Consider the following 16727-nt stretch of genomic DNA (forward strand, 5'->3'; position numbering starts at 1 on the left):
CAAGAGTAATCAGAATGCATTATAGCCATGTGTGGAAAACTGGAATTTTTAGTAAGCTATACTAGTGCATATCACTCTTTCCTTTGCTACAAGAAAAAATGTTATTTGAATTACATCATCTTAAAGTGCATCTGTGGTGGTCTGAATGTAATTGGCTCCGATAAACTCATAGGGAGTTGTGCTATTAGGAGTTGTGACCTTGTTCAAGGAAGTGTGTCACCACGGGGGTGGGTTTTGAGTTCTTTATACTCAAGCTACACCTAGTTCAGTTCACTTTCTGTTGCGTACAGATAAAAATCAAGGATTTCTTTTTCTTTAAGATTTATTTACTATTATTTTATTTGTATTTGTGAATGTCCACATGTGTGAATATACACCATGTATTTCTCTGCTACTCATGGAAGCAGAAGAGGACTTCAAATCCCTTGGAATTGGAGTTCTAGTTCATTGTGAACCAAACCCAAGTCTTCAACAAGATCAGCCATTTAGCTGTCTCTCTACCTCCACCAAATATATTTATTATAAGAAAACAAAATGTTTTTCTTAGTAATCCTGATTATATTACTTTCTTTGAGAAGTTTGTTAGGTTTATGGGATGACTGTAAGCAGGTACTTGACTGGGGAACAAGTATTAGGTTCTCTGCCCCTTCTTTGCCAAGTGCTTAAAGACCTTGAATACGTTCCTCTCTGAGTATGTAAGTGACCATTCTCCTCTGGGTGTATGTGAAAGTGTGCTCTGTTCTAGACATCTATCATGTAGCTTTTTATTAATGTCAACTACATGACTGCTACAGAGTTTTCCTCATGTGTCACTCCAGTCATCTAGAGGAAGAATTATAGCACAGGTCTACAATATGATCTCTACCCGTCAAACAAGAAGGCTGAGGTTCAGGCAGACCAACTACTCAGTAGTTATATGGCTAGCACCCAGCAATGGCAGGGTTTACTAGATATATCTGCCTTTTTCATAAATGAAACCTTTCCTGGAAATGAGCTAGAAGAAACATTTTAGGAGGACATGTAGCTGGGAAAGTAGCTTTAAATTTTATCCTACTTGAACATCAAGGCTTGCATTCATTTATTCATTCACTCACTAGTTCCGTGTGTACCTACTGAGTGCTAAATAGTCTGAGAACTGGAAATATAGACTATCTCTACGCATTGTTTATTGCAGGCCCATGAAGGGGCTGTCATTCTGTTGGTGAAGTAATGTGAAGAAACGGCAGGCTAATCATTCAATTAATTCTCATTGACCTTGAGGGAATGGCTTTATATTTTCCAGTACATGAGTAACCACAGACATTGCATCAGCTTCTTAGGGAGAGCATGTGAAACTGTGCTGTGTATTCAGACCAAGAGGCAATGCCTGCTCACCTTATCCTGAAATACTGCTAAGTGATCTGGGTTCTGCTGAAGTCTCTGGAAAGGCTTTAAGATCATAGGCTTCTTCTAATTTTTGCCTTCTAGATATAGTATAATAAACACTTCACTGAACTTGACCATACACTAGATCCTACAAATTTTCTTTTACCTTGCCCTGGAGGTTATCTCTGAAGTTGCAACCTTGTGTTATCATCCAAACCCTGAGATGGGGTCCATACCAACAAGAGACAGGTGCCTCTGATTCCTGTTTACCTCCATAGTGCAGACAAGGTCTCCACCATTTGAAAGTCATTCCAAGCAAACTGAAGAATGCCTTTTATTATTCTCCCAGGGCTGCGTCCAAAGAGAACACTGCGCTTGGTGCTCTGGACAGCTGAAGAACAAGGTGGAATTGGTGCCTCCCAGTATTATGACCAACATAAGGTAAAACTACGGGCGTGCGGAACACTTACATTTGCAGTGTCAGCATAAACCAAAAGCACTGATTTGTATTTGGGTTTTTAAATCCTCTGGAATTGTCTATTTAAAAGTTCTTAGTCCTTTGTGGCAGGCTAACTCTGGCAAATACTCAGTCCTGTAAGTGAGAATGTCCTGGTGAGATGAAGATGCTATGTGGGGTAAAAGGGTCTTCTATTTCCTCACCATACTCAAGGCCCTAGAAACTTGTCAGCTATGTGTTGCAAATTTCTTAGACTCTTGCTAAATCTGCTGTGCTCACAACATGACAGGAAGCAATGGGTAAGCATTCCCTCTCCACTGAGCCAAGCCCCCTGTGTTTGTGTCCCCAAACCTCCTAGACATCCTAGAATGTGGAACTCCAAGATCTGGACTCAGCCAACAGCATCACCTTCATGGTGGTAGGAATGTAACAACTACAGATCTCTTATCTGGAAACAGAGAGGACAGCCTGATTAGATACTAAATTTAGGCACAGATGGAGCCTGAAACAAGAAAGCTGTTATGGAAGGTCATAATTTTCTGATCTACAAAACTCCCTTCAACACTGGAGGGGTCAGAGTTATTACTGAGAACAGCTTTGAGAGACTAGAATATATGAGGACAGGGAACCTCTGGAATAAGTTGAACATTTGCTCAAAGAGAAGCTATTTGTGTGTCCCTGTGTGAACAGGGAAGAAGGTGTGCATAAGTCTGTTGTTGCTGCTGCTTATGATAATGATGATGATGATGATGATGATGGTGATGAAGACGATGATGATGATGATGACGATGATGCCTCCTGATGTTGCTGGTTTGTTCTCCCTAAGTCTCGAGATTAGAAAAAAATAAGGTTGAATGGTCTAGATCAGACAGGAGTTTGCTTTATGAATTATGATTATGTCCTTTTATGCAATTTTATACAGTATTCATCCCTATACACACTATTTCAGCTAAGTAGAGCTTGAGTTCAGGGTCATAAATTTAGCCAGAGTATAATCATTTACTATGCAAAAGGCTAATGAGTTATGCCTAGCCTTTTCACTACAATTATTTGGCTTCCAGCATTTCTTGAGATAAGAAAATTCCAGACAGCTATCCTCTGGTTGATGGGGAACTACATTATTATATCTTGTGGTGGACTTCATTATTACAAAAGGATTGTTCTGGGTTAAGCAACATTAACCGTTTTTGAGCACATGGTATGTTCCATATGGTATGCTAAGTTTCAAGTTTAATGTCATAACAGCTTCACTCAAAGGCTGGGCATGGTTGTCTGTGTTTGTAATCTTAGCACTCTGGAGGTTGAGTGAGGAAGATGTGAATTCAGGGTAGGAATCTGCTCCAGAGTGAGCCATTATCTGAAAAGAAACAACACAAAGCCAATTCACCTTGACCATCTAGGGGCTTGTACTTGTTTTTGTCAACTAGACACAAACTGGAGTCATCCTGGGAGATAAGAAACCCATTGAGAGGCGGTGGTGGCGCACGCCTTTAATCCCAGCACTCGGGAGGCAGAGGCAGGCAGATCTCTGTGAGTTCGAGGCCAGCCTGGTCTACAAGAGCTAGTGCCAGGACAGGCTCCAAAGCTACAGAGAAACCCTGTCTCGAAAAAAAAAAAAAAAAAAACAAAACAAAAAAAAGATTGTAGGCAAGTTTGTAGGGCATTTTATTGGTTAATGACTGATGGGGGTGGGACCAGCCCACATGTCAAGGCAGGTGATTAAATTATGTAATCAAGCAAGCTGAATAATCCCTAAAGGAGCAAGCAGGTAAGTAGCCCTACTCCATTGCCTCTGCTTCAGGTCCTGCCACCAGGTTCCTGTTTTGAGGACCTGTCCTGGCTTTCCCTGATGACGGACTGTAACTTATAAGGAAAAACAAAAAACAAAAGCCTTTCCTCCCAAAATTGCTTTTGATCATGATATTTTATCACAGTTATAAAGCCTAGCTAAAATAAGGCTATAATGTAATGAATGACACAGGTCACTCTACATTGTTGCAGAATATTAGTTTAAAATGTGTTACGTTCATTTCTGCTGTGGAGTAATTGTTCAAGGATGCAAAGATGTGCTTCACTCTTTCATGGTTTTTGTTTAACTCTATAAAATCGTGTTACCTGATTAGTCTAATGAGACCTGAACAGTCAATAGCTAGGCAGGAGAGAGAAATAGCTTGGGCTGCCAGGCAGAGAGAATAAATCGGAGGAGAAACCTAGGCTCAAGGGAAGAGCAAGAAGTGAGAAAAGTAGGAGAGGAGGACACAGGGGCCAGCAACCCAGTCACACAGCCAACCATGGAGCAGGAAAGAAACAAAGATATATAGAATAAAGAAAGATAAAAATCCCAGAGGCAAAACATAGAGAAAAACAGGATAATTTAAGTAAGAAAAGCAGGCTAGAAACAAGCCAAGCTAAGGCTGGTTATTCATAAGTAAGAATAAGTCTGAAGCTGGATATCAGGCCCCCAAAGAATAATTAAAAAAACAACTACACTATGTTTACTATAAGGTTCGTTAAGTCTTCTGATTAAAATACAAGGTGTTGATGGTGGGCAGAGGAGGGTCACCTATCATGACTTTGACGGACAATCAGGAGAAACTACACAGAAGAAATGACATCCAAGTTTGGATCTGGAGAAGTGAGAAAAGGCAGGGGAGTGGCGGGAGTAGGCGTGGCCGTAGTAGGTGACATCAGGCTTTAGCAGAGGGAACTGTGTGTACAAAAGCTGGACAAGGAGAGAGCATGGCACCCCGAGAAATAGGAAGGGGTTCGGAGTGTCTGGTGTACAGAATACAAGATGTAGAGAACAGAACACAGGGCAGAAAGGTAAGACGGAGCCTGACAAGACACTCTCTCCTCAGGGCAAGAAGAGGACCCAAATCATTTTTAAGGAAGAGCTCTTAAATTCTATATATCTCATTATTCATGAAAATGGCATTCCTGAATGAGCTACTCTAAAGCCTTTTTTAAAAGAATTTTTAAAATATACTCTTCCCCAAGGAAAATATTTGGGTTCAAACTGTGGTGGATTTGGCTTGCAATTTTCTCACCACTGAAATTCTGAGAATTGAAGGAAAAACTTAAGCTCTGTGAGGTTTTAAGTTTCTCTGTGACCTACTAAAATGCAAGGAATTAGTCAGAAATGACTGAACTTTACATTTCTAAGAAGTTGCAGGCACACATACATAAACACACACACAAATATGTGCTTACACACATATAAACACACACATACACATTGTACATAAATATACTTATACACAAACATGTTCATACATGTAAACAAACACATACATACACTTGTACAAATACAAACATATAAGTCATATACACTTATAAGCACACGTGTACACATGCATACCCACGTTAAACATTCTCATAAACACATGTACACACACATACACACATGCCACACATAAATGCAAACACAATGTACACACAATACACACAAATACAATACACATGCATACACACATCTATATACATATACCCACATAACATTCATGTACACACACACATATATACACCAACATTCATAAACACACATATACAAATGTATATACACATATTCATATATACACTCATATACATGCACACATAAACCTACACATGTATTCACACATACACACATGTACATAATACACACAAACGTGCAATACACATACTTAACACATATACACACCTGCTCAGAAACATGCATACATATCTGTACATGTACGTATATACACAGATATGCATATTTACACACATATGTACAATATGTATATGCACATATGTGCATACTTTTACAAGTGTATATATATATACACACATGAACACTCAAATACATAAACACACAAATGTACATGCATATTCAAACACATTCATGCTTACACACATATATCCACACCTACACACACGAACACATCTATATACACATGCCTACACACATCTATACCTACACACAGATACACAGACTCATACACACATGTACACACACATACACACATACAAACACTCAGGGTGAGCAATCTCACAGATCTGGTTTGTACTGACAGAACTGGTATTGGCATGAACCCACCTGCACTCTGATATCTGTTCTGCATTGCATTTTCAGGGCTGGTGTTGTAATTATAGACATTTCAGAAAATAACACATAGTTTTCTTGTTTTATAGCAGCTCTTTACATGATTTAAATTCTTCAGACCATCTCCCATGATTTATTTTAGGTTCTTAGGTGTTTAACTTAAATTACATATAGGAGCTGAAGAGATAGATCAGTGGTTAGAGCTCTTGCTGCTCTTCCAGAGGACCCAGGTTCCATTCCCAGTGCCCACATAGTAACTTACAGCCATCTGAAACTCCACTTCTAGGGATCTGATGTTCTCTCCTGGCCTCTGTGCATGTCAGATGTGTGTGTGGTACACAAAAACATGCATGCAGAAAAAACACCTGTACACATAAAATAGTTTTTAAAAATATATACAAGAGCGAATATGTAAGCAAATCATAAATCCTGGAGTGGGGGATCAGACAGAAAACAGCGTTTGTCTCACTGAGGTTACAAGAAGTTAGATAAACTAAGGTGACATTTAATATGACTTAGCATTGGCATCCAGCTGGCAAGCAGTGGGCAGTGGATGTTCTTATCAAACAGTAGTGGAGATGGCTCAGAATATTTCCACTCACGTCATGTTGTCAGGAGCTCATCGTGTACTCCAGTTCCTTTAGAGGCACTGTCCCAGATGGACAGCTACTTCCCAACTACAACTCTACACTCAGATGGCAGCACACAGCCACAGTGCAAAGCCGGTCCTGCTTTGTTTTCTCTGCCCAAAAAATAAGGTGTTCTGACCTTCTCCTCCATAGTACTCAAAATCTGTCATCTCTATGAGCTATGTTTTAAGTAAAAATATCATTTTGAGGAGGCTAGTTTACACACACACACGGATGTTGTTCATTTTCTACTCTTTTTGCTCTTTTAGCTTTTGTGGGGGCCAAACAAATCACACATAGAGTCTTATTCTTTCTTGTGAATGCCTTGGCTTGGCTTGTTTCTAATCAGCTTTTTAAAAATTATCCTGTCTACCTTTTGCCTCTTTGCTTTTACATTTCTCTAACTCTTACTTTCACTCTTACTCCGTGACTGACTGTGTAGCTGGGTGGCTGGCCCCTCATGTCCTCCTCTCCTTGTTCTATCTTGCTCCTCCTCCTCCTCCCAGATTTCTCTTTCAATTTATTCTCTCTGCTGCCAGCCCTGCCTATCCCCTCTCCTGCCTTGCTATTGGCTGTTGAGACCATCAGGTGTTTTAGACAGGCAAAGAATCACAGCTTCACAGAGTTAAACAAATGCAACAAAAAGAATGCAACACAAAAGAATGCAACACATCTTTGCATCATTAAACAAATGTTCAACACCATAAATAAATGTAACATATCTTTAATATTCTACAACACATGCACAAGTCTTTGGTTATATAGATTTCATGTTCTAGCCTAGATTTTTCTTTCACAGAGAAATTTAGCATTACAAATCATGTAAATGGGGTGTCAAATTACGACATCTGTTTTACTTTCTGAAAAAGGTTCAGTTGTAAATAGACCACTGAGTATTATGAAGCATCAAGTTCCATTACATTAACACAGTAAATATAAAGGAGTTAGAAATGGGAAGAATGGCTGTGATGGGTTGTCATTGGGAACAATTCAAGGGGTCTGAATGAGGAAATAGAAAAAGAGCAAAGGGACCCTCCCTTCCTCCCATTCCATCCACATACCCTCCCACCCCACCCCATCCACACCTCAAAGAGGGTAAGGCACATTGCTTTGTAGAAGGTCCAAGCCCCTCCTACTATATCTAGGCTGAACAAGGTATACATCCAAAGAGAGTAGGATCCCAAAAAGCCAGTACATGCAGTAAGAATAAATCCCGGTGGCCCCTCAATCTGCCCCAGCCATGTAACTGTCAACTACATTCAGAGGAACTAGTTTCGTCCTATGCTTGTTCCTTCCTAGTCCAGCTGGAGTTGGTGAGCTCCCATTAGCTCAGGTAGACTGTTTCAGTGTGTATACCCATCATGGTCTTTACCCGTTTGCTCATATTCTCATTCCTTCCACTCTTCAACTGGATTTTGGGGACCTCAGTCCAGTGCTCCAGTGTGGGTCTCTGCCTCTGTTTCCATCAGTTGCTGGATGAAAGTTCTATGGTGATATTTAAGATATTCATCAGTCTGACTGGCCAGTTCGGGCCCCCTCTCCTCTATTGCTTAGGGTCTTAGCTGAGGTCATCCTTGTGGATTTCTTGGAATTTCTCTAGAGCCAAGTTTCTTGCTAACCCTATATCGGCTCCCTCAATTAAGATATTTCTTTCCTTGCTCTCATCTCTATCCTTTCTCCTTCTCGACTATCCCATCCCCTCAAGTTCTCCTCACCCCTCCCCTTCTCTCCTCCTTCTACCCTCCCTTCTCCCCCCCATCGCCATGCTCCCAATTTTGTCAGGCAATTTTGTCTGTTTCCACTTTTCAGGTGGATCTATATATGTTTTTTTCTTGGGTTCACCTTATTACTTAGCTTTTCTAGGATCATGAACTATAGGCTCAATATCCTTTGTTTATAGCTAGAATCCACTAATGAGTGAGTACATACCATATTCATCTTTTGGGGTCTGGGTTATCTCCCTCAGGATAGTGTTTTCTAATTCTATCCATTTGCATGCAGAATTCAATATGTCATTGTTTTTTACAGCTGTGTAGTATTCTAATGTGTAAATGTGCCACATTTTCTTTATCCATTCTTCCGTTGAGGGGCATCTCAGTTGTTTCCAGGTTCTGGCTATTACAAATAATGCTCCTATGAACATAGTTGAACAAATGCCTTTGTAGTATGATTGAGCATCTTTTGGGTATATGCTCAAGAGTGGCATTGCTGGATCCTGAGGTAGGTTGATCCCTAATTTTCTGAGAAACTGCCATACTGATTTCCAAAGTGGTTGTACAAGTTTGCATTCCCACCAGCAATGGATGAGTGTTCCCCTTAAACGTGCCTGATCTCAACTGAGCTCGGAAGCTAAGCAGGGTTGGACCTGGTTAGTACTTGGATGGGAGACCCAAGGGCCTAAACTTTTTAAGTGGTTGTGTTAGAGTTACTTATTACACAGTTATTAGTGGTGTAGACTAAGAATCAATCAGCAAGTCATGAACCACAGGCCAAATCTATCCTGCCACTTGCTTATGTGACCTCAAGCTACCAACAGTTTATGTCTTCAGCTGGCAACACAGGGCACTGAATGTTGCCCACAAAATTTGAGATATTAGCTTTTGGGGTCCCTAGCAGAATATATTTACTGATCCATAGTCTTATGATAAAAATTATAGTTTTACATTATTTCCTTATAATAATCTCTGTCTTGTTTTACATGAAAAGAAAATTTTGTGTATTTTCTTTGCAGTCAGATATATTTAAGAGTGAGTGTTTTGCAGAGAGATGGTGTATTATTATAAAGCTAGGTCCATAGGCTACTTCTCATTCTTGTTGGGTAGAGTTTAACAGCACAGCTGGCAGAACATGCATGGGATCAGCGGTGGAGGAAAACAGTATGTAGACAGTTCTTGTTCTTTTTCTTCTTTTTGCTCCTCTGAATGTGTTTTTATTTCCCACTCACAGAACCTATTTGGCAATGAAATCTCTAAAGAACTATTGTAATGAGCATGCTTGGTCTTCATGGAACTCGAAGCAACGTTTGTATTCATTGTCATTTTTTAGTAAACATGTTTTGATTTACAATGTGTTTTTATTAGTTACTCATAGAAAAATTAAATTACAGAGTGAAATTTATTGCCAGACTGATTTTCAAAATTAGATTCTGATTAATAACCACCTTTACTTTATAATTATGTTGTTTTGTAAACTGTTAGCTTAATCATTTTAATGCCTGTTGAAATTTACTAAACTACTGAAAATTCACTAAGTTAGAGTGGCATATGTCAGGTTATTTGTGCTCAGTATGTGAATTTCTAAATTCACGTAGGATTTTATTGCAATATCTAAAATGCTCTTTCCAAGGAAACAAACTTTCAATCAAAAAAGTATATACATGAATCTTTTGGCACCATTTACTAGGTAAAATCATGGAAAATAGATACTATTGAGATTTTGCAATGACAATTGAATTAGTCAATCAGAATTTAGTCTTTTGCTCACCAATATAACAACATATCAATAGTAATTGGCCTTTAAGGAGGAATGGCTTATTCTAGTATCTTAGTTAGGGTTACTGTTCCTAACCTGATAAAATGCCTTGATCAAAAACAAGTTGGGGAGGAAAGGGCTTATTTGGCTTATGCTTCCACATCACAATTCATCATCCAATGAAGTCAGGACAGGAACTTATCCACAGCAGAAATCTGGAGGCAGGAGCTGATGCAGGAACCTTGGAGGGGTGTTGCATACTGGCTTGTTCCCCATGACGTGCTTAGCCTGTTTCTTATAGAAATGAGGACCACCAACTCAGGAATGGCACCACCTACAATGACCTGGGCCCTCCTCCATCAATCCCTAATTAAGAAAATGCTCCAAAGGCTTGCCTACAGTCTAATTTTATGGAAGTATTTTCTCAATCGAGGTTCCCTTCTCTCAAATGACTGTAGCTTGTGTCAAGTTGACATAAAACTAGTCATCACACCTGGTAATCATCACATGGATCAACATGAGAGTATGTCCATTATGCTAGAAACATCCTTTATACTTCTTCAAACTGACCTACAACTCCACCAAAAGCAAATACTCTGTTGACTTTTCCTATTACCACAGATTGGTTAGGCCTGGTCTTGATCTTCATATGAACATAATCATGTAGTATATAAAATCTCTGTCTCTGTCTCTGTCTCTGTCTCTCTCTCTCTCTCTCCCTCTCCTGAGTAGAATATCATCATGTCTGGGCTTTTACATCTTATATACATATATGCAATTGTATACGAATGTATGTCAATCTGGGAAGAACTATTAAAATACTCCCTTTGCTTGTAGAAGAATCACACACTACTTAGTTCTGTTCTTCATATCTATGTAGGAAAATTGCCTTTATTCTGGTTTTCATTGAGTTTTCTAAAAGAGAAAATAGTTTTAAATGCAACCACAGGCTGTGACAGCTAGAATGGAATTTTACCCCATTCTTGTGTTGTAAGACCTTACGAACTATTTGGGGTAATATTTATATTACCTTTTACAGTTTCAGAGCATGTGGAGTTCAACTTAGTTGTTGGTTCAAACTTACTACATGTAAAAAAAAAGTCCTGATTTCTCTGCTTCCATTACTAAACCAAATAATGCAATCACCTTTTAAACTTGTTTCTGAAAACATTGAGCCAAAATGCTGAAGTTTGTTATGAATCGTTGTGACTAGCATAGCATCTTATTTTTCTCTAGCTTCAAAGCCACGGAGCAGGGCATTAGTTATATCCAATCTGCTTAACTGGCGGACTAGAGGTTGACTATAAGACACAAATACTTTCCGCCTCAGTGCTTTCTTATGCTTAACCAGGTCACGATCCTACCAAGGAGAAGCATTTCAGCACATCTAGTGCATGAATTTCCTAAGGAAATCAGGTTGGCATTCTAGGAAGCACAAATCTGAACTCGGGTGTCATGCCTTGGGCTCAAAACTGACCTATGTGGGTCAGCGCATTCGGGACTAAATTACCCATCGCATGTGCTTGGCCTCACTAAGTTACAGAGTCAGCACAGACTTGGAAATCACCAGGGCTATTTTAATTTGACTGGAGTTGTCTTTTATGCTTTTTCATTTAAACCACAGCCTCTGAAACTGTGGATCACTACCCCCGTGGAGTGAAAGTGGCAGTCTGTGGCAACAGAAGCTTTCTGAATATGAAATGTCTGAAGATTAACCAAAATCAAAATCATGCAGTCCATAGTTTCTGGAGCACTCAGGAACACTAAGACTTTTCTGCCACTTTGGCTCTGAATGCACGACAGGTACACTTTGTACTCCGAAGGTCATCGCAAAGGCAGCCTCTGTGTGCTGTGATTACCATTAATGAATAAAGAATCTGCTTGGGGCCTGTTGGTAGAGCAGAACTTAGGAAGGCGGGGAAGACTAAGCTGAAGGCTGGGAGAAAGAAGGGCAGAGTCAGAGAGACAGATGCTGGGAACTTTAGCTGGTAAGCCACTGTCATGTGGCAATACATAGATTAATAGGAATGGGTTATATTAATATGTAAGAGTTAGCCAATAAGAAGCTAGAGTTAATGGGCCAAGCCATGATTTAAATAATATGGTTTCTGTGGGATTATTTCTGGGCTGAGCAGCCAGAAACCAACAAGCGGCCCTCATCCAACAGCAGCCAGAAACACCTCAGCTCACACTGGACGCTGTTGCATGTTAGGGATAGCAGTGTTTTATACAGTTCTGCTCCCATAGGAACATGATGGTGAAAACAAAGACCTAATATTTCCCTACATATGCCTCAACATGTCAGCATCAAATTAGCTAATCTTTGGATTATGTTGTGCTAGAAAGTTTGATTTTTAAGCTTTGCTATTTGAGTTTCAAAATATTTTCCTATATTATTCCTCAACATGTAAGTATCAATTTAGTTAATCTTTGGATTATGTTGTGTTAGAATGTTTGATTTTTAAATTTTGCTATTTGAGTTTCAAAAAAACCTCATTAAATGAGATTTTCTCAGCTATGTACATGCCTGTGGAGACCAGAATAACATTAAATATTCTTCTTAAATTTTTGAAACGGGATCTCATTCACTGACCCTGGAGCTCACTGTTTAAGTTGTCCTGGTTCACCTGTTCTCTGTGACAACACATCCAGCTTTGGGTTACATGTGTGTTCTGCCATGTTGGCTTCCACATAGGTACTGGGGATACAACTCAGGTCCTCATGAACTATACCTGCATGCATCTTCCTTCCCCCTTATCCAAAACAACAACAATTAATGTTTCTCCTCATCTTGTTTCTTTTCCTCCTCCAGCTTTGTTTTCGCTTTAACTTTTGAAACAGATTTTCCTCTGTGGCCTAGTCTGGAACTTGTGGTGTTCCTAGCTAAGTCTCTGAGTGCTGGGATTGTAGGTCTTTGCCAATAATCATTGCAGCTCAGATAGAAAGGGACTCTGGCAACTGGGAGTCAAGGAATACCACAAAGTCTATAAGTGTAGCGACTTACAACTCTGTTCCAAGGAAAGGTTTCTCCAGTGCAAGTCTAACAACTCTGTTCTAGCAGGGAAGGGGTTCCCCAAGGAAGTTGTTATAGCTCTGCTCTCAGGTCCCTGGAGTGTAACAACTCTGCTCAGCTCAGAGAAAGTGTTACAGTTACTCTCTGCTCCAGCTGGCTCCTAGAAAAATTATCACTCAAGAAATTTATTGGGAAGGAAAAATTCTGAAGAGTGGCACCCTCAAGGGTGAGAAGCAATAGCAAACTGAACAGGATATAGAGTTTATAGAAGGTTTCTGGGGGGGTGGGGTGGAGCTTTCCAGAGTGGCTTAGGATTGGTAGGTATTTGTGGTATGATTCTGGGGAAAGTTCAGGGATTGGTGAGATTTCAAGGTCAGAGATTGGTGAGATTCTGTGGTCAGGAATTGCTGGGATTCTGAAGCTTGATTCTGGGGAAAGTTCAGGGATTGGTGAGATGTCAAAGTCAGAGACCTCAGAGATTGGTGGGATTCTGTGCTCAAGGACTACTGGTATTCTGAAGCCTGATTCTGGGAAAAGGTCAGGGATTGCTGTGATTACAAGTCCTGGTCCTGGGGTCAAATCAGGGGCAGGGTGCTTTTTCCTTGTCCCTTTTCACCTTACAGTGTCACTGTGTAGCATCCAGTATTTCTTAAAGCAGGATCAGGTAGAGACTCAGATAGTAAATTTAATTGTAATATCATAAGATATAATTTGAAAAGTATCTTTTTCAAAAATTTACACACAGAATAGGGGCTTTAAAAGAAATGAACATTGCAGTGTGTCTTGGCCCATAATTTCTTACCACATCCCAGATTCAGTTTTCTGTTTTGTTTTGTCTTATTTTTGTCTATTTATATATTGGCTTTGAACCCAAATTATTATCACTGGAAAAAGGGGTAAAGGCTCTTCCAAAGAGATCAGAAGTAGGCTTCCTATCCATCTCCCATGCCTCCTGGAGGTTGACTGTCTACTTCTGGCAGGGGTGAGTTTACCATGATTCTCTGCATCACAAAGCTTCAGAAAGAAGTCTGTCCAAAATGCCATGAGTTGGCTGGATAGAATAAAAACTGGCAGGGTTGCCTAAAAGTCAGTGCTAGAGAGCTTCTCCTGGGTGGAGGTTCACCTTCTACCCTGAGGAGCAGCGTCCAGAGCCACGAGCATTGTTAAAACAAGGTGCTCATGACCATGGAAACTCAACCAGGGAAACAGCAGTAGAATAATAGGGCTCAGCTGTGGCCTCAAGTTGTGGACCAGCCAGAGACCTTGTCTTTCTCTCTGGAACTCTCTTAATGACCATTCTAAAGGGATTCATTTCTCAAGTCCTGTGGTACCTGTGGAACATCTGACCAACTCTTCACTGCCTCTTGAAAGTATCGACTGGGGCCTGGGTTTCTAAACTCCTTAGCAACGAGACGCCATCTGTAATTCTTGCTGACTCACTTATATGTTCATAACACACACATACACACAGGTGTACATGCATGCACACACACACAGATACACGCATACAAAGAGTGACACACACACACACACACTGCAAGGTTAGAACTTTATTCCCCATTTTCTTTCCGAGGCCCTTCCTTCTACAGTCTATTTGAGATCTTTGCCTGCTGTTTTCAGCTACTCATCTTAGAAGCTGGGTGTTGCCCACAGCAACCAGCAGCTTGCTGACATTGGTTTTGCGGTTCTTTTAAAGAAGAATTTCTCAAACCAATTTCTAAAGAGCTTTGTACCCGTCACAGTCGAACATACATAAACAGCAATTCAAATTCAGAGAGCTTAACTGGGCGTTTCTACAAAGACAGAAAGCGGTTTCACAATCTGAGTGATTGTCGAATTAAGCAGCATTTCTGTCACTGGTTAAGAACAGAAGTTTCATTTGCTCTAGTGCATCCCTGTAGTTTCATTTAATAAAACTCATCCACTGAGTTAGGACCGTGCCACAGTGACAAGGGTCAGGCCAGCTCTCCAGGCATTAGCTGTGGGCTGACAGAGTGTGTGGTGTGCCACCACTCCACATAGTTGGATGATTTGTTTCCCCTCCACAGCTCTAGAAAATACTTCATTATATCCTGCAGGGCCAAATGGGAAGCAATCAAGCTGTTTTGTCATTTGAATTAGGAAAGGTCAAGGGATTAGGACTTAATAGTAGACAGAGGGAAAGAGCTTTGTGAAAATTGCCCATTTTTCCATGTAGGGGGAAATAATGTGCTCCATTCATTGAATCAAAAGTCCAGTCGTATATATAGATTTTGGTTGGTAGGTAGGCTTACAGAGGAAAGGAAGCCATGCAAAATTCTGAAAGATTTTGTTTCACAAAACTTATGAAGTTCACACTTCTCACACAATGTCATCTGTACTAACACTTATGAACGCTCTTCATACACTTTATCTCACTGACAGTATTAGTGACTTGGGCAACTGCCAGACTCTCATGCAGTCCTGATTTCACACCTAAAGAAGCAGAGGTTCAGTGAGTTGAAGAATGTACCCAAGGCTGCACAAGCCATTGAGTTTAGAGACTAAACATGAACCTAGCTCTCCTGTCTCAAGACTTCAACCACAATGACTTATCTATTTACTTGGCTACCAGTCATCTTAAATACAATATCTATCAGATTGTCACAGAAGGATGGCCTTGAGATGATCAGTACACAAATATACTAGTTCAAGGTATGTAGTTTAAAACACATGTAGCATAGGATATGTTCTACACAATTTTGGAGTAAAAGGTTAAGGAACACTGGGCATTGTTGTCTTTTAATTTTAACAGACAAATTGTTCTGGCATAGTTACTGGGTAGTTTAAAAACAAATGTGTGCATTTACTCATGACATTCTCTCCAAATCCTGCTACAATGACTTTGTTAAATAATAAAACAGCAATGTTTGGACTTTATATATAATTTCTTCTTAGTTTGGTTTATTCTTCAAGTAGCTAAGCAAAAAATACAATGTGAAAGCATCCCAAACCCTTCTTTCTTGTAATAATAAATGTCAAAATCATTGCACTATTTAAAAGTCTGTCTTCAGATCAGCAATACCTCAGGATACCACCTTAGGACATTTCCCATTGTTTAGCCCAATAAGAAAAGTTATATGAGACAAGATGCCAGTCATGTGTGGAAGCCTATTTAGACCTGGTGTTTGTGTAGAGCATAGGTACTACACATATCAGCCTCTTCTTGATTTGAGTTCATCTTTCCTCTCTTACTGTAATTGTGTGTGGAGTTCCTGGGGTAGGAATATACTAAGATGGACTCAAGTCTGAGCTGTTTTATAAAATTCCCCAAAACATTTCATTGCATCAGCACTTTCTATCATCAGATATAGAGCATATCTCTGGCCAGGCCCACCTAACCTAATCCTGCAGTTTATGAGATCAGAGGAACATTAACAAATGTAGGGAGCTGTACGTCTCCAAACGTTATTGTCTTCTGTGTGACTACCTTAGTAGTTCCAGTGTGAAGACAACAATGAAGAACAGGTGCACTGGAGACCGAGAGATGAGTTCAGAATTACAAAAGAGAAAAGAATCCCCACCTGCCAAGAATGCATCAGGGCTCACACTTCTTCCATGAAAGGTGGTCGTGTTGAAGAGATGTCCCTCATGGCTAGCTCAGCCTGCCAAGGTCTAATACCACAGAAGGGGAAGGCGCTGAGAATAAGAACCATGATCAAGGACAGAACAATGCTCTGGCACCAGAAACACTAAACTGATTGGCTTCCA

General features: G+C 40.1%; 1 protein-coding gene across 1 annotated transcript in view; it reads left to right on the forward strand.

The window, feature by feature from the left end:
- The window catches only part of Cpq (carboxypeptidase Q), a 336477-nt gene that overhangs the window by 238956 nt on the left and 80794 nt on the right, over nt 1–16727 (forward strand). The window contains exon 6 of the mRNA XM_057791890.1: nt 1715–1806. Within this exon, the coding sequence (XP_057647873.1) occupies nt 1715–1806 (92 nt within the window). The remainder of the gene's footprint in view (nt 1–1714; nt 1807–16727) is intronic.

Source organism: Chionomys nivalis, chromosome 17 (assembly GCF_950005125.1).
Source record: "Chionomys nivalis chromosome 17, mChiNiv1.1, whole genome shotgun sequence".
NCBI classification, from domain to species: domain Eukaryota; kingdom Metazoa; phylum Chordata; class Mammalia; order Rodentia; family Cricetidae; genus Chionomys; species Chionomys nivalis.